Here is an 18916-nt window from a genome sequence, read left to right as displayed (position 1 = left end):
ATTTAGAAGATGTTATTGATTGGTTCTTGATTGCTGTTTGCTGATGCTGATTGTTGATTCTTGATTGTTCAATATTTATCTTTTTTGTTATAATCATTGATTGTTTCCTTATATACCTTTTCATTTTGGTACTATAAATATTATTTCAAAACTTCATTCATTTCCGCATTGTGTCATTCATATTACTGCATTTATTTGGTTACGTTCTAATTTTTCATCTTACAATTCTTATAGAACCATATGATAAACATCTTTGATTTAAAAGAATTTTTTTAAACTTTATCTGTCCTTCGAAAATGTTTCTGCATTTTGTTTGTGTTACTTTGTTTCATTCTTCTTTAGTTATCTTGATTCGTGTATTGAAATACGTTTTATGCCGTCTGATAGATTTAATGGAGAACCATAACATTGCTATGTTGAGAGCTGTTGATGCCTTTCAAGAGCAGTTTTCTGTCAAGGTTAGGGTGATCAGGGTTTGGGAACACCCTGAAAGGAGGAATCCCAGTCAATTATACTCATTTGACATGATTATAATGGACGAAGAGGTATATTTATTTTTTTGACCAATTTATCAATATATATATATGATTTTTTTTTAAATTTTATACCTTATTAAGTATAGTTTTCATACGTTATACAGGGGACAAAGATGGAGGCAGCATGCTTGAATAGAGTTTTACCACAATTTCGCCCGTCATTAGTTGAAAAGAAATGTTTGATTATCAGGAATCCAACTATAGGTTTTAATAACTCTACGTACAGGTATGTTGACAATCAAAATAGGCTATGTTTCCAGGGGACAACCGAAGTTATTCCATGTGAAGATATTGGTGGATCACCGTATGGTTTTGATTTCTTGAGTTTTCCGGACATCTTGAACAGTAATGCTATTTCAAACTCTACAGTTGGTATGTATATTATAATATTTTTTCAAAAGATGTTATTGTTTTTTTCATTAATATTTTTATTTTCATTTTGTATCCTCATCTTATTGATCGATTTTGTATTGTTGTAGATGTTATTGGTTATTTGATTCGATCATTTCCTAAAGAGACTGTTAATAACAAAGCAACTGGAAAGCAAGCTGTTAAGGTTACTATAGAGATATCTGATCTGGAGTAAGCATTTAAATATTTTATTAGAATCCAGTATACATATTATTGTTACAATTGATAGGAAACATATGTTTGTATATTTTTAGCATACTTATATAATGAAACTTATGCAACTTTATTTTTACCAATTTGTTATGAATTTGATTAATTACTTAGGGGTCGGACGGTATTTCTTACTCTGTGGGATCAATACTGTGATAAAGTTTTGTCGTTTTTTGAGAGTATCAAAGGAAAAAATATTCATGCAATCATTATATTGCAGTTTGGCAAGGTCAAGTGGTGGAATGGTTTGTTTTCTTTCTTTAGTAACTTCTATTTATTAAAATCTTACTTATATTATATATTTTTTATTTCTAACTTTCCACTGTTTTTTTCTAGGGGTTGCGTATGTTAACAATTCATACACGGTTAGTCGTCTTTTTTGCAATCATGATTGTCCTGAAGTCGATGAGTTCAGAAACCGGTATGAAAAAAGATTCTACACATTATTTCTTATTTATCTTATCGATTGAATTATTATCAATATCATGATGAATCTATAACTTATTAAAATATACATTATTTTTTTTGTATTAAACAGTTTGTTTGAAAATTCGATTGAAGTCTCTGAATCCACGAGCCTTGGTTCCATGGCAAAATCTGTTGAAGAGGAAATCTTGCAAAGCAAAGATTTTTTAAATATTTGTGATGTCTTTTCGCTTAAGACGGTATCATTTTTTGATAATTGAAAACTTTACCCTACAATTTTACTTTATATATTTTTATGTTGTCATATAAATATGCAGGTTTGCAAGGTCATTGTTCTGGGTAATATACTGGGTGTTTACAAAGATGAAGGATGGTTCTATGAGGGTTGTAATAGATGTAACAAGAAGATCAAAAAAGTTGTTAATCTGAGTGAGGATACCCAGGAATCAGGTTCAGCTGTTACAAAGGAGGTTCTTACCTGTGTATCTGATCGTTGTGCTTTTAAAACTATAACTTCTTCTCTCAAGTAAGTCAATACACCTTTTGAACCCTCAAATTTTCATCAATAATATTTTTTTTGGTTTCAAAATATGGACTTATGATTTCAATAGGTTTAAGATTCAACTTAGAGTTCAAGACCCATCAGCTTCTGTTACACTTACTTTGTTTGATCGTGAAGCACGGAAGTTGTTAGGAAAGTCTGTTGATGATATTCTTACTGCTAACCCTGAATTTGTAAGTTTTATTTTTGTATTCGTATTGGTTATGTTTTATATTTAAAAAGAAATTCATATTTCTTCATAAATGATTAAAATTATACTATTTTTCAGCGTTCTGATTCCATGAAGATTCCTGCTGAAGTAGACGCATTGGTTGGCCAGACTGCTGCTTTTAAAATAGATGTTACTGGCTACGTCTTGAAGTATAACATCCATAAGTATGGTATACTGTCACACCCCCAAAATCCACCCGCGGATGACACCCGCTTTGAGGGCGTGACTGACCAGGATCCAGCCACCAATTATACTGAATAACTAAATTGATAACAAAAGTAATACTTACTAACCATAAGATTAGCAAATATCAAGTTCAGAGTTTAAAGTTTCAAGTTCAGAGTAAAATGTAGCGGAAGCATAATTAACGGTTTTAAACATTGTTCATAAGGTAAACAAGGTAAATGCCCAACACACGGGCAGACGACCACTACACATCCCAAGCAGCTGCTCCAGTCACTGGCCACCTGCAAAGCATGCAGTAAGGGGGTCAACAATAATGCTGAGTGAGTTCACTAGTTGTCCAGTTTTAATTTCCAAAAACTTGTTTCACCAGTTAATTTATCCGTTTATACATGCCATGGGGAGCTACCCCAAAAGTTAGCGACTAAACTGTTTTTCCAATACCGAACACTAGGTAACCGTTTGCGTTTCCGCAGGATGCCCCGATGTCAATGTTCTATCATCATTGACGGATGCCTGAGTACATTAGTTCACGACCGATCCCATACCATGGCACGGTGTGAGGCTGGTAAGACCTAAATAGCGCTATCAACTAATAACCCGTTCGCCTGGCACCGGCGACTAATCGGTATTATGTAGTAGGGACTTGAGTGATAGAGTTGCGTTTAGTGCCGTTGATTGCATTCCGTATAAACAGTAATTAACTAAAAAGGTTTCCCAATACAAGGGAAGATAAAGTAAGTTTGTTCCCAATACTAGGGAAGGAATGTAGACGGTATCCCCCTTACAAGGGGATAGGGTTGTTTTAGTCTCGTGTCCCAAACCACCGGGACGCATGCTTTTAAGTTGTGAACTCACCTTGGGTTGCTCGGTAAGATACGTTACTTGGTTAAGCTTGTTGGTTACCACGTCCTAGCATGGTTACCAAGCATGGGTCAAGTCGGGTACAAGTGAACACGTATACATACAGTAACATGTAGACATACAAACAGTAGCAGATCAGTAAACAGCCCAAACAATAGATGGCCCAACCGTTAAGGCCCAAAACAGCAAAACAGTCAAAGCCCAATACACAAAACAGCCCAGTCGAAACTAAGGTGGTTGCGACTCGCAACCGAGGTTGCGACTCGTAACTGCGGTCTCGGTCCGTCACGTTTTGGTTACGACTCGTAACCGGAGATTGCGACTTAGCAGGTGTGGTTGCGACTCGCAACCAGGTTTGATGGTGCTGATTGCGACTCGCAACTGGGAGGTTTCGACTGGTCATGCGTGGTTTCGAGTAGCAACCAAAGGTTGCGACTCGTAATCCGTGATAACGTGCATGGCAAACTTCTAGAACCTGCAGTGTACTATCCAATGAAATTGCATTTTCATGTAAATGTTGTACTATGCCACTAAACATGTCTGTTGGTCGTTTTGTGCACAAATTTGGATCAAAATCAGCATTTTCAAAATATTTAACACATTCAAACTGTTCTTCATGATGTTCATACCATAATCAAACAACATTCAACCATAAACAACACAAAACCTTGCATAGAACCTCCAATCGGACCCTCATCCTAAACGAACAACAACAATAATCCGAACATGCAATAGTAATCTATCTAAACCCTCATTATAACAACCGAATATCACAACATTTTATAAGCTATCCGAATCATCCAAAATATGTCATTATAACCGACTATCATGAACTTCTAACAAAAACCAAAACAAATCGGATATCATGCATTTTCAACATAGACCAAGCATTTTTAACCATCATTTAGCTACCATCACATTATTAACAATAATCAAGCATCATTTAGTAACAACACAAACAATCGAAGCAACTATAGGGATGTTTATGCTAACCGGTTGTGTGAAGCTCAAAGATCCGAGAGAAGAAAAGGGAAGATCCGATTGCGGTCTTGTTGTGGGTCGATCCGAGAGGGATGAGAAGAGTGGTCTTGGTTGCTAAAACTTTAGGGTTTTTGTGTGAGAGATGAGAGTGTGAGAAGAGAGTGTGTAAAATGGTTAAGGGAGGTGGGGTTGGGTTTATATAATGTACCGAGTTGGGCTAGGGGGGGTTTCCGGGTTGGGTTCTCGGTTACAAGGCCCAAACGGCCCAATCCAAACAACCGGCTCCTTTTGTTGTTCACGGTTCACTCGAGACCGGGTGGTCTCGAGTCGGGTCTCGGGTTTGGTTGTGGTTTCGGGTTCCGGTTCATCTCACATACACACCCACTCTCTTATATCTATATATATATATATACATACGTATAACACACTAGCACAAAGATCACATAGAACATCAAAACAATACACAACTTTTTCATTTAATAGTATACGTACACGCATGTTACATCGAAAGATTGTCCTGGAAATTCCGAAGTGTCACATTATCCCCAAGTTTTAGGAACTTTCGTCCCGAAAGTTAAGGCAGCCACTGTCAAGCTAGTGTAAGTGAAAGCGTTTCAACGGGGTGTCACATCATCCCCCCGTTAGTTTGAAATTTCGTCCCGAAATTCGTTCGTAGCTTCAGTGCTGGGATTTTCGTTAGGGAACAGCTGGGGATACTTGTGCTTCATCTGGTCTTCCCGCTCCCAGGTATACTCTGGGCCACGTCGCGAGTTCCAACGGACTCGTACAAGAGGTATCTGGCTACGTTTGAGGATTTTGATCTCTCGATCAGTGATCTCAATCGGTTCCTCAGTAAAGTGTAGCTGTTCGTCAATCGTTAGTTCCTTAAAAGGAATCACAAGTGTTTCATCCGACAAACACTTCTTCAGGTTGGATACGTGAAAAACGTTGTGTACCGCACTCAGTTCCTCAGGCAGGTTTAATCTATACGCAACCTTACCGATCTTCTCGGTAATTTCGAATGGTCCGATATATCGCGGATTAAGCTTGCCCCGTTTACCAAAGCGAACCACACCCTTCCAGGGTGAGACTTTAAGTAGAACCCGGTCACCGACCTGAAATTCCAATGGTTTCCTACGCTTATCAGCGTAGCTCTTCTGACGGTCACGAGCTGCCGCCATGCGTTGTCTGATCTGGGCAATCTTTTCCGTTGTATCTACCACCATCTCTGGGCCTGTGATTTGACTATCACCGATTTCTGCCCAGCAGAGAGGTGACCGGCATTTACGACCGTACAATGCCTCAAAAGGTGCTGCCTGAATACTAGTGTGGTAACTGTTGTTGTAAGAGAACTCCACTAGCGGTAGATGCTTCTCCCAATTCTTGCCAAAGTCGACCACACACGCTCTAAGCATGTCTTCTAGGGTTTGGATGGTGCGTTCGGACTGTCCATCCGTTTGTGGGTGATAAGCAGTGCTCATATCCAAACGTGAGCCAAAGCATTTGTGCATAGCTTGCCACAGTTCCGAAGTAAATCGAGCGTCTCGGTCGGAAATAATTGAGGTTGGCACTCCGTGCCTCGAAACTACTTCCTTTAAGTAAATCTCCGCCAGGGTAGAAAACTTGTCCGTTTCCTTAATAGCCAGAAAGTGCGCGGACTTGGTCAATCGATCTACGATTACCCAAATAGTATCGTTTCCGCGTTGAGATCTAGGTAACCCTGTAACAAAATCCATGGAAATTTGCTCCCATTTCCATTTCGGGATTTCTGGTTGTTGGAGTAGGCCTGCCGGCTTCTGGTATTCTGTCTTGACTCTCGCGCAAGTCAAGCATTTGCTGACGTATGTTGCTATGTGGGCCTTCATGCCGGGCCACCAGTATGTAGTCTTCAAGTCGTGGTACATCTTGTCCGAACCAGGATGTACCGAGTAGCGGGACTTGTGGGCTTCGTCCATCACGAGTTCACGTAAATCTCCATAGAATGAAACCCAAATGCGCCCTGTTACATAGTAAGCACCATCTTCTTTCTGTTCTAGTTGCTGTCTCGACCCTCGCAGAGACTCAGCCCTGATGTTTTCCGGCTTCAATGCTTCAACTTGAGCATTTCGAATCTGGGTAGGGAGGTTAGACTGGATGGTAAGTTGCAGCGCTCGCACGCGCTTTGGTACGGTGTCCTTTCGGCTGAGGGCGTCTGCCACGACATTGGCTTTGCCCGGATGGTATTTGATGGCGCATTCGTAGTCATTCAAGAGTTCGACCCATCGATGCTGTCGCATGTTCAATTCCTTTTGCCTAAAGATATGCTCGAGACTCCTGTGATCGGTGTAAATAGTGCACTTGGTACCGTACAGGTAATGTCTCCATATCTTAAGAGCAAAGATCACTGCTCCCAGTTCCAAGTCATGCGTCGTGTAGTTCTTTTCATGCGTCTTGAGTTGTCGAGAGGCGTAGGCAATAACTTTCTCGCGTTGCATTAACACGCAACCGAGTCCATGAATAGACGCATCGCAGTAAACCACAAAGTCGTCAGTACCTTCAGGTAGCGAGAGAATAGGAGCGCTACAGAGGTTATCCTTAAGCCTCTGAAAAGCAGATTCCTGTGCTGCATTCCACTTGTAGGCGACGCCTTTCTGAGTAAGAGTCGTGAGGGGTTGTGCAATCTTTGAGAATCCCTGAATGAATCTGCGGTAGTAGCCTGCTAAACCCAAGAATTGGCGAACTTCAGTGGGAGTCTTAGGCGTAGGCCAGTTCTTTATCGATTCGATCTTAGCTGGGTCGACATGAATTCCGTCCTTATTAACTACATGGCCGAGGAAATGGACTTCCCGAAGCCAGAAGTCACATTTAGAGAATTTGGCGTACAACTGCTCGTTGCGAAGGAGTTCCAGAATAAGATGTAGGTGCTGTTCATGCTCTTCATGACTTTTCGAATAAATCAAGATGTCGTCGATAAACACAATCACGAATTTGTCGAGGTAAGGCTTACATACGCGGTTCATAAGATCCATGAACACTGCCGGCGCATTGGTCATTCCAAAAGGCATGACGAGGAACTCGTAATGACCATAACGAGTCCTGAATGCAGTCTTGGAAATATCTTCATTACGAACTCTCAGCTGATGATAGCCTGATCGCAGGTCAATCTTTGAATAGTAGCTCGATCCTTGCAACTGATCGAATAGGTCGTCGATGCGCGGGAGAGGGTAACGATTCTTGATGGTAACCTTGTTCAACTCACGATAGTCGATGCACATTCGGAATGTGCCATCCTTCTTCTTGACAAAGAGCACTGGGGCTCCCCAGGGTGATGAACTAGGACGGATAAATCCTTTATCCAATAGTTCTTGTAGTTGCGTAGAGAGTTCCTTCAGCTCTGCAGGGGCTAAACGGTACGGTGCACGAGCTATGGGTGCTGCTCCGGGAGCTAGCTCGATTTGGAATTCGACCTGACGGTGAGGAGGGAGTCCAGGTAGTTCCTCAGGAAATACCTCGGGATAGTCGCGTACTACAGGAAAATCTTCAATCCTCTTTTCCTCTTCGTGGGTGTTGGTGACAAGTGCTAGGATAGCGGTGTGCCCCTTTTGTAAACACTTCTGGGCTTTTAGAAGCGAGATAATGCCTGTGACCTCTCCACCTTTGTTGCCTTTGACGATGAGGGGTTGACCAGAACGACGAGGTATACGAACTGCTTTCTCTTGACAGAGGATCTCAGCGCGATGTTTGGATAACCAATCCATACCAATGACGACGTCGAAGCTTCCAAGTTTGACAGGGAAAAGATTGATACTAAACGTATGGCCAGACAATTCTAGGGTGCAGTCGTGGATCACATGCGTGGCCTCGATGTTCTTACCATTAGCTATCTCGACGATGTGCTTAGAACTTAATAATGCGGGCGAGTGCTTAAGTTTCTTACTAATGCGAAGGGATACATAACTGGCATCGGCACCAGAATCAAATAACACAGAAACATAACGATCATCAAGTAGGAACTTACCCGCCACGACGTTGGGATCGTTCCTTGCTTCTCCAGCTCCAATCACGAAAGCTCTGCCCCTTGCATTCCCAGCATTGTTGTTTTGCTCATTGTCCCCAGCCCCCTGATTGTTGTTGCGATTCTGATTCAGTTCAGGGCAATCCTTTCGCATGTGCCCTGTTGCCCCGCATTTAAAACATGCCCGGTTGTTTCCCTGCTGCTGCTGCTGTTGGGGTTGTTGCTGATTCTGCCTTGCCGGGAACTGACTTCTACAATCCTTTGCTTCGTGTCCCATCTTGTGGCATCGCTGACACTGACCCTTGTTGCATGCCCCATTGTGGTGCCTGTTACACTTGTTGCACTTAGGGTAGTTTCCCCGGTAGCCACCCTGTTGCTGAGTGCCTTTGTTGTTGTCAGTTTTCCTTTGCTGAGCTGGGGCTTGAGTAGGGTTAGCATCCTTGCCCTGATTTCCATCCCACTTTCGTTTGCCATCACTAGAACTTCCTTCCGCAGCACTGATCCTTTTGGGCAACCTGCCCTCTTCCACAGCCTGATCAGTAAGTTTGTGAGCAAGTCGAACGATCGGCTGAATGGTAGTGTGGTTGGCTGAAGTTACATGGCTTCGGATTTCTGGAGCCAGACCCTTGATGTACAGTTCGATCCTTCGATACATAGGTCGAGACATGTTTGGACAAAGAGCAGCATAGTCGTTGGACAGCTTGGTGTAGGTCTCAATCTCTGACCCAACCATCTTGAGTTCATAGTACTCATTCTCAAGCTTGTGGATGTCATCCCTGTGACAGTACTCTTCCTTGATCATATCCTTGAAATCTTCCCACGCAGTAGCGTTAGCAGTCTCCAAACCAAGCATTTGAATTTGCGCCTTCCACCATGAAAGTGCGCTTCCCTCAAGAGTACCAGTAGCAAACTTCACCCAATTAGCAGGGGGACACTCGCAGACAGCAAAGACAGCTTCGACCTTCTCAATCCAGTGTAGGAGTCCTATGGCACCCTCAGTGCCACTGAACGGAAGAGGCTTGCAGTCCATGAAGGTCTTGAAGGTACAGACACGTGGTTGCACAGGTGCAGGCTGACCTGTTGTGAGGAGTGAAGCGAAATAGGTTTAGAGGCGAAAAGACGATGTGGCGGTAGGATCTAAACATCCTAAAACAACAAGTTTACCTATAGGGTGAGCTGCGAAAGCTGCAGCCACAGTGTTGAGCAGGTTAGTAAACTGAGCCTGAGTCATGTTGACGTTTCCTCGTCCGCGTCCACTCATTGTCTTCATAACCAGAAAACATAGTATGAGTGTGTGATAGCGAGAATAAGATAGAAGAGAGAAGATGTATCTATCTAATCCGGCAAACCAGTACGTATAGTAAAGCAGAAGCATAAGACAAACAAACAAGCAAATATGGGTCCGAGCTATGAGGTCAGATAAGTCGAGCCTTGTACTTGGAGTGTAGTGTCGTCACGAGTCACGGGTTATAGTCTGGTTTTTCTCAAAAAGATTTTTCCCCTTTTTAAAACCAAGTTCACTATAACCAATGGCTCTGATACCAATCTGTCACACCCCCAAAATCCACCCGCGGATGACACCCGCTTTGAGGGCGTGACTGACCAGGATCCAGCCACCAATTATACTGAATAACTAAATTGATAACAAAAGTAATACTTACTAACCATAAGATTAGCAAATATCAAGTTCAGAGTTTAAAGTTTCAAGTTCAGAGTAAAATGTAGCGGGAGCATAATTAACGGTTTTAAACATTGTTCATAAGGTAAACAAGGTAAATGCCCAACACACGGGCAGACGACCACTACACATCCCAAGCAGCTGCTCCAGTCACTGGCCACCTGCAAAGCATGCAGTAAGGGGGTCAACAATAATGCTGAGTGAGTTCACTAGTTGTCCAGTTTTAATTTCCAAAAACTCGTTTCACCAGTTAATTTATCCGTTTATACATGCCATGGGGAGCTACCCCAAAAGTTAGCGACTAAACTGTTTTTCCAATACCGAACACTAGGTAACCGTTTGCGTTTCCGCAGGATGCCCCGATGTCAATGTTCTATCATCATTGACGGATGCCTGAGTACATTAGTTCACGACCGATCCCATACCATGGCACGGTGTGAGGCTGGTAAGACCTAAATAGCGCTATCAACTAATAACCCGTTCGCCTGGCACCGGCGACTAATCGGTATTATGTAGTAGGGACTTGAGTGATAGAGTTGCGTTTAGTGCCGTTGATTGCATTCCGTATAAACAGTAATTAACTAAAAAGGTTTCCCAATACAAGGGAAGATAAAGTAAGTTTGTTCCCAATACTAGGGAAGGAATGTAGACGGTATCCCCCTTACAAGGGGATAGGGTTGTTTTAGTCTCGTGTCCCAAACCACCGGGACGCATGCTTTTAAGTTGTGAACTCACCTTGGGTTGCTCGGTAAGATACGTTACTTGGTTAAGCTCGTTGGTTACCACGTCCTAGCATGGTTACCAAGCATGGGTCAAGTCGGGTACAAGTGAACACGTATACATACAGTAACATGTAGACATACAAACAGTAGCAGATCAGTAAACAGCCCAAACAATAGATGGCCCAACCGTTAAGGCCCAAAACAGCAAAACAGTCAAAGCCCAATACACAAAACAGCCCAGTCGAAACTAAGGTGGTTGCGACTCGCAACCGAGGTTGCGACTCGTAACTGCGGTCTCGGTCCGTCACGTTTTGGTTACGACTCGTAACCGGAGATTGCGACTTAGCAGGTGTGGTTGCGACTCGCAACCAGGTTTGATGGTGCTGATTGCGACTCGCAACTGGGAGGTTTCGACTGGTCATGCGTGGTTTCGAGTAGCAACCAAAGGTTGCGACTCGTAATCCGTGATAACGTGCATGGCAAACTTCTAGAACCTGCAGTGTACTATCCAATGAAATTGCATTTTCATGTAAATGTTGTACTATGCCACTAAACATGTCTGTTGGTCGTTTTGTGCACAAATTTGGATCAAAATCAGCATTTTCAAAATATTTAACACATTCAAACTGTTCTTCATGATGTTCATACCATAATCAAACAACATTCAACCATAAACAACACAAAACCTTGCATAGAACCTCCAATCGGACCCTCATCCTAAACGAACAACAACAATAATCCGAACATGCAATAGTAATCTATCTAAACCCTCATTATAACAACCGAATATCACAACATTTTATAAGCTATCCGAATCATCCAAAATATGTCATTATAACCGACTATCATGAACTTCTAACAAAAACCAAAACAAATCGGATATCATGCATTTTCAACATAGACCAAGCATTTTTAACCATCATTTAGCTACCATCACATTATTAACAATAATCAAGCATCATTTAGTAACAACACAAACAATCGAAGCAACTATAGGGATGTTTATGCTAACCGGTTGTGTGAAGCTCAAAGATCCGAGAGAAGAAAAGGGAAGATCCGATTGCGGTCTTGTTGTGGGTCGATCCGAGAGGGATGAGAAGAGTGGTCTTGGTTGCTAAAACTTTAGGGTTTTTGTGTGAGAGATGAGAGTGTGAGAAGAGAGTGTGTAAAATGGTTAAGGGAGGTGGGGTTGGGTTTATATAATGTACCGAGTTGGGCTAGGGGGGTTTCCGGGTTGGGTTCTCGGTTACAAGGCCCAAACGGCCCAATCCAAACAACCGGCTCCTTTTGTTGTTCACGGTTCACTCGAGACCGGGTGGTCTCGAGTCGGGTCTCGGGTTTGGTTGTGGTTTCGGGTTCCGGTTCATCTCACATACACACCCACTCTCTTATATCTATATATATATATATATACATACGTATAACACACTAGCACAAAGATCACATAGAACATCAAAACAATACACAACTTTTTCATTTAATAGTATACGTACACGCATGTTACATCGAAAGATTGTCCGGGAAATTCCGAAGTGTCACATATACTGAAGCTGACTGTGGATCCTAACGTTATATCTGTACTTCAAGAGAAGCAATCCTCTTCACAGATAAGTGTATGTTGTATAAATTTTCTTACTTTATTGATTTACGTTTAAAATATTTTACTTTCCTGGACTTTATATTTTGTTTGTTTATTTTTATTTTAAAAAATATGCAGTCTTCTCAGAATATGTCTCTCAATATTGATGCTTCAGAATTTGAATCTCAGACATCTGATGGTTTCAAGGTATTCGTGTGAATTTTTGTTTTCTTCGTCTTTGTTTTATTATATATATGTTCAACTATGATATGCGTTTCTAACCTGTTAAATTTGTCTTTTGTTAGAACTCTGCTGCCAAAAGAATCGAAAACAATACTCCTGTCTCTAACATGGCGAGCACCGTTTCACCTGTTTCATTGGATGTTACTGATACTCCTGATTCCATGTTAGCTAAGGATGAAGTGAAGCGAAACTTGGTTCAAGTCTATGATGTTGAAGAAGATTCTCACACATCTGCAACGAAGCTCCAAAAGTCAGGAGATTTTCAGGATTTCAATAGTGCAGAGAAGAGGAACCTCTTAATTCCTAAAGTTGAGAAATAGTTTTTAAGTTTACATAACATTAAGATATTTGGTGACTTTTGAGAAGTTGGTTTTTGTTGATGTCGTCTAAAACAATTGATTGTTTGAATTGGTGGTTTTGTTTTATGGTTTTTATTTGTTTCTTCCGGACAATACATGTTTAGAATTTCGAAAGTTGTGATGTTTGGTTATGAGAAATAATCGTGATTTTAATGTACCTGTTAATTTTATTTCGTTTTTAATGTCTTTTTTTTACATTTCTTTTAACACTGACTAATAGTATATGTGTATTTTGTATGTGGTTTTTATTATAACTAATCATGTAAGTTGAACATGTATTATGTTAACATATATCGAAATTTTCCAATCTTTAAAAAAAAAGAAATAAGATTATTTTAAATATATTTTTTAGAATCATATATGGTGTCCACTATTAGTTACTAATAATATTTTAGTTAAATATGTTAAGGTGTGATAATTATAGAAAGCATACCTTTCGGATATATAATTTTGCTACATTCCATATCTATTTATGATCCAACTAATAAGTTATGTAAAAAACGTCTAATTACCTTAAATGCATCTTTCATAAATTTAGGGAACAAAATAATGCAATATTTCTTAATTACTATCAATTAAATTTATATCCATATTTAAGGTTATTTCCTTTTCACTACTTGAATACACTCTCATATATTGTTATTTATATGTACATCATTTGTTATCACAACAAAGAACATCATCATCTAATTTGACAAAGTATGCAAAAGTGTTCTATTATACTTACCGGTTTCACGTGATATAAGGTACGTGTTCTATCCTCATTATACATTTACTTTATCAATCTTTATATATTATATATAACTTATGTGCAACTATACATGACAAGTAATTACATTTTTCATTTTAGAAAATGTCTCACATTCGTAAAGGTTCATCCGCATCAAGTCCCGGTTTACGTAACATAAATGTGACTTCAGAAAATCCTTTGTCTGATATATCTAACGGTATGTTCTTAATTTTTTTTTTTTTGAGATATTATTAATTCAATTATCTTTTCAATTCATTTCATTGTTTTACTAATTCATATATCATCTCAGTTGATATATGCAGCAACACTGACAAACCTGAATCTGTTCAAAGAACAAAAGCTAGAAGAATACATTCCAACAGTAAAAGATTCAATACAACCTCATCGCAGACTCAATCCACACTAAATTATTCAACTCATAATAATAAAGAAAATTTAAGTTCATCCACATCTACCATGTATAACAGATCATTTTGTAGCCGTGGTATAAACATCAATTTTTCTTCTGCTTTATCATATTCGGATATTCATAATACAAATCTTCCTTTTTCAACATATCCTTCACATGATATTTCCAATGGTATTTTCAAATCTATATTACTTACTTTATTACAAAATTTCTATTTATATAAATTTAACTAATGTATATGTCATTTTAGTTTCTATACGTAATGTAGACAAGGATGAGGCTGCAAAAAGAAGGTTGGCTAGACGTATATATTTGAATAGCAAAAGATTGAATAAAAATTCAACACAGACTCAATCGACATTAACTTCTTATACTACAAATAAAGAGAATATTAGTCCGAACACTACTTTTACGTTGAATAGATCATCTTTTAGCGTCCTCTCAAGTATCAATGTCTCTTCCGGTTCATCTAAATTCACTTCAGGTAAGACGCGAGTAATGTTGTTTTTATCATATTATGAAATAAGATTTTTTTTTCTTCTATCATCAAGTGTTTTAAAAAGCATAACAAATTTATTTCTATATAATTATACTAATTCATGTCATTTAAGTACATTAATTTTCTTTTAGTTAACAATATTATTATCAAACTTTTTAATATATAGTTAACGAAGTTATATATTTTTTTAAGTTTGTTTTTTATTATATGATTTTATATCATTTGTTATAATAATTTTTATAGGAAACATTGCATCTTCCAGTGGTATTCCAAGAAACATTACCAGCAACTCAGCATCAGACATGATACCTTCTTCATCATCTACAATTCCACTAAATACTGTTATAGCATCAGACGAACCTTCACCATTGATAAGAATGTCATCAGGAAAGCGTAAATTAGTAAGAAAACGACGAAACTTAACACCTATACCTATTATTGATTTGACAACAGATGATGATAACGAGTTTGCTGATATCATTGATCAACATTTAAAAGGTGTTTCAAAAGGTAAAGTTAATCCTCTTTTACTTATTACTGCTTCACATGTTTATTTTCATATTGTTTTTTAACAACATAGATTTATTATTTTTAATAACATTAATCTTTTAACTGAAATAAAAAAATGTACAGACTACTTGGATCATGGTGACCAGATAATCGTTTGTCGAACGTGTAGCGCAAAGCTATGGAAAGCAGAGGTGGATAGGGGAGAACAGAAGCGAAATAAACCTAACTATCTCCTTTGCTGTTCATACAGTAAAGTTTTGTTACCTGATTTTAAGCAGCCTCCTGAAGTTTTGAAAGATCTATATGTTGGCGTCAGTGCGAAGAGCAAATTCTTTTTAAAAAACATTCGGCGTTATAATTCTATGTTCTCATTTACATCTATGGGAGGAAGGATTGACAAAACTATCAACCGTGGAAATGCACCTTATGTGTTTCGATTAAGTGGTCAAAATTATCATACTATTGGGAGTCTATTACCTGAAGATGGAAATGAGCCAAAATTCAGCCAGTTGTATATATACGACACAGATAATGAAATATTTAATCGACAAAATGCTGTTGGGTATGTATTAATTTCATAGTCTTTATAATTACCTATATTTGTCGATTTATTTTATATGATATTAATGTTAGTAATACATATAAAATCGCTGTTAATCCATACATTTTGTTAATTTTATAGGGGCTCAAACACTTCTTTTACAATAGCTGAGTCAGCTTTTGATGTTCAGATCATTGAGGAACTTACACTTATGTTAGACACTAACAACGCTTTGGTTAAAATTTATCGACAAGCTAGAAATTGTTTAAATGAAAACCCTTACATCGACTTGAAGCTTTGTCTAATTGGTAAAAGATCCAAAGATGGTAGGACATATAACCTTCCTGAAGCTTCTGAAGTTGCTGCATTAGTTATTGGAGATCTGACTCAAGCTGTTGAGAATCGTGATATAGTAGTGAAAAGAAGATCTGGTCGGATTGAGCGCATAAGTGAATTACATCCTTCTTATCTTTCTCTACAATACCCTCTTCTATTTCCATACGGAGAAGATATGTACAGGGTTGACATTCTTCATAGAGGTCTCAATCCAGACACGAACAGCAAACGTGCAATGTGTACTATGCGTGAGTTCTTTGCTTATAGATTACAAGATCGTGTCGATAAGTTTTCTTTGATTCATAATGCAAAAAGACTTTTCCAACAATTTGTTGTTGATGCTTACACTATGATTGAGAGTGAAAGGTTGTTTTACATACGGCGACAACAAACTCATTTGAGGTCAGAAACTGTTCAGAATATTCAGAATGCAAGTAATGCTGGAAAAAAAGATATGTCAAAAATTGGAACACGTATATTTATTCCATCTTCCTTTACTGGCGGTTCTCGATATATGATGCAAAATTACTTAGATGCAATGTCTTTGTGCAAATGGTTTGGGTATCCAGATTTTTTCATCACTATTACGTGTAATCCAAAATGGCCGGAGGTGCAAAGGTTTTTAAAAGATACGACGATAAGGCCTGAAGATAGACCGGACATTTTGTGTCGAATTTTCAAGATAAAACTAGATTCCATAACAAAAGAATTGAAAGAAGGCAAGTTGCTCGGTAGAGTTAATTCTGGTATGTTTATTTATACGATAACATTTAAAGACTACTGTTTTTAAATAACGTTACTTTATATTTTATTACTATTATTATTATTAATCTATATTTAATGTTGATAATATAAGTTACTTTATTTTTTTTTCTAATTTATTATATTTTTGTTGTTGTACTCTGTAGTTGTCTATACTGTTGAGTTTCAAAAACGCGGACTTCCTCATGCACACATATGTGTATTCATGCATCCTGACAGCAAGATTCTATCTGTTGACCAACTAGATCCAATCATTTCTGCCGAAATTCCAGACATAGCCGAGGATCCAGAGTTATATAAACTTGTGGCAGACTACATGATTCATGGTCCGTGTGGTCCTCTCAATATGAATTGTCCTTGCATGATCGATCGTAAGTGTTCCAAAAAGTTTCCTAAGAAATTTGTTAACGAAACATGTTTGGATAAAAAAGGATTTCCAGTTTATCGTAGAAGGGATTCTGGCCTATCTGTTGTTAAATCACGTGTGAACGTAGACAATAGATATGTTGTTCCATATAGTAAAGTGCTGTTAAAAAGATACCAGGCGCATATTAACGTTGAATGGTGCAATCAAGTTGGTTCTATCAAATATTTGTTCAAGTACATTAACAAAGGCCCAGATAGAACTACTCTTAGAGTTGTTGAAAGTGGTAATCAGGATGAGCAGGAACCTGTAGTCGATGAGATAGAAAAGTATTACGATTGCCGGTATATTTCTGCATGCGAATCTGTTTGGAGGATCTTTTCCTATGATATTCATTATCGATATCCAGCAGTTATTCGATTGCCGTTCCATTTACCTGGTCAGCAAAACGTAGTATATGGCGCAGACGATGACATTGACGAGGTTCTTAACAAACCATCTGTTGCTTCTACTATGTTCTTATCTTGGATGAAGTGTAACGAAAAATTACCTGAGGCACGTAATCTTACTTATGTTGAGTTTCCATCAAAGTTTGTTTTTAAATTAAGAACTCGCAGTTGGGATATAAGGAAACGTCATCCTTCAATCGGTAGGATTCATTCGGTGTTTCCTTCAGCTGGTGAAGCGTACTACCTCAGAATATTATTGAACAAAGTAAAGGGACCAAAATCTTTTGAAGATATTCGTACTGTAAATGGTACTTTGTATCCAACTTTCAGGGACGCATGCTATGCGCTAGGGCTTTTGGATGATGATAACGAGTACATTGAAGCTATCAAAGAAGCTAATTTGTATGGAAGTGCTACTTATCTACGGACGTTATTTGGAACAATGCTGATGTCTGGTAGTTTGTCTAGACCTGATTTTGTATGGGAGAAAACATGGACGTATTTATCGGATGACATTTTATATAGACAAGAAAAACATTTGAATGTTGATGGTATGTCTTTTTTTTAAATTTTGCATGTTATCTAATATTCAATTAATATATTTATTAAATTAATTATTTTTTGTTGATATTTTTTTTTATCTGAATGAAATAAAAAGAACTTCATTTGTACAAATTTTTTTTTTATTTACACTTCAATTTCATTTATATCATATTTACCAAAATATACTTTAATATTTGACAGTAATAAAGAATTATTGTATTATTAAATACATCTTCAATTTTGTTTGCAGATTTAAATTATTCTGACGAAGAAATAAAGAATTTGGCGTTGTTAGAGATTGAGAAGTTCTTACTTCGTAATAATTCATCTCTGAGGAACTATTCAAATATGCCTTATCCTGATGATGAGTCTATTTCTTCGTCTAACAATCGATTGATCAACGAGGAGTTATCTTATTTCGAAAATACCATGGAAGATGAGTTGAATAATATGTTACTACTTTTAACAGATGAGCAACGTAATGTTTTTGATCAGATTATGGAATCTGTTAGAACAAACAAAGGTGGTGTCTTTTTTGTTTACGGATATGGTGGCACCGGTAAGACCTTTCTTTGGAAGACATTGTCGGCAGCAATTCGAAGTAAGTCTGAAATTGTTTTAAATGTTGCTTCAAGCGGTATAGCTTCTTTGCTACTTTCTGGAGGTCGAACAGCCCATTCTCGATTTTCCATCCCTCTGAATCTAAATGAGGATTCTCTTTGCCGCATGAAGCCTGGATCTGAACTTGCGTGTCTTTTAAAAAAAAACACAACTTATTATATGGGATGAGGCT

General features: G+C 38.4%; 2 protein-coding genes across 2 annotated transcripts; both read left to right on the top strand.

The window, feature by feature from the left end:
* Positions 1-392: 392 nt before the first annotated feature.
* LOC110944215 (replication protein A 70 kDa DNA-binding subunit A-like) lies at positions 393-12920 on the top strand. The gene is made up of 12 exons (XM_022185927.1): positions 393-545; positions 641-908; positions 1016-1118; positions 1272-1402; positions 1494-1578; positions 1696-1822; positions 1901-2109; positions 2195-2318; positions 2414-2525; positions 12291-12391; positions 12496-12564; positions 12663-12920. Exons 1-12 carry the CDS (start codon positions 393-395, stop codon positions 12918-12920), a joined length of 1740 nt encoding a protein of 579 aa, XP_022041619.1.
* Positions 12921-13812: 892 nt separating this feature from the next.
* LOC110944216 lies at positions 13813-18912 on the top strand. The gene is made up of 7 exons (XM_022185928.1): positions 13813-13906; positions 14370-14603; positions 14862-15128; positions 15252-15690; positions 15811-16751; positions 16914-18131; positions 18374-18912. The coding sequence occupies exons 1-7, from the start codon at positions 13813-13815 to the stop codon at positions 18910-18912; spliced, it is 3732 nt and encodes a 1243-aa protein (XP_022041620.1).
* Positions 18913-18916: the final 4 nt, after the last annotated feature.

This window comes from Helianthus annuus, chromosome 5, assembly GCF_002127325.2.
Source record: "Helianthus annuus cultivar XRQ/B chromosome 5, HanXRQr2.0-SUNRISE, whole genome shotgun sequence".
NCBI lineage: Eukaryota > Viridiplantae > Streptophyta > Magnoliopsida > Asterales > Asteraceae > Helianthus > Helianthus annuus.
This window is presented reverse-complemented; position numbering and strand designations above follow the sequence as displayed.

Excerpts from the sequence above, each read along its gene's own strand:
- LOC110944215 (XM_022185927.1), top strand. The coding sequence starts at position 393 with ATGGAGAACCATAACATTGCTATGTTGAGAGCTGTTGATGCCTTTCAA. Across the intron at positions 2,319-2,413 it reads TTACTGCTAACCCTGAATTT|CGTTCTGATTCCATGAAGAT; the intron begins GTAAGTTTTATT and ends ACTATTTTTCAG. Across the intron at positions 2,526-12,290 it reads GTATAACATCCATAAGTATG|ATTGTCCGGGAAATTCCGAA; the intron begins GTATACTGTCAC and ends TTACATCGAAAG.
- LOC110944216 (XM_022185928.1), top strand. The coding sequence starts at position 13,813 with ATGTCTCACATTCGTAAAGGTTCATCCGCATCAAGTCCCGGTTTACGT. Across the intron at positions 14,604-14,861 it reads TTCATCTAAATTCACTTCAG|GAAACATTGCATCTTCCAGT; the intron begins GTAAGACGCGAG and ends TAATTTTTATAG. Across the intron at positions 15,129-15,251 it reads TTTAAAAGGTGTTTCAAAAG|ACTACTTGGATCATGGTGAC; the intron begins GTAAAGTTAATC and ends AAAAATGTACAG.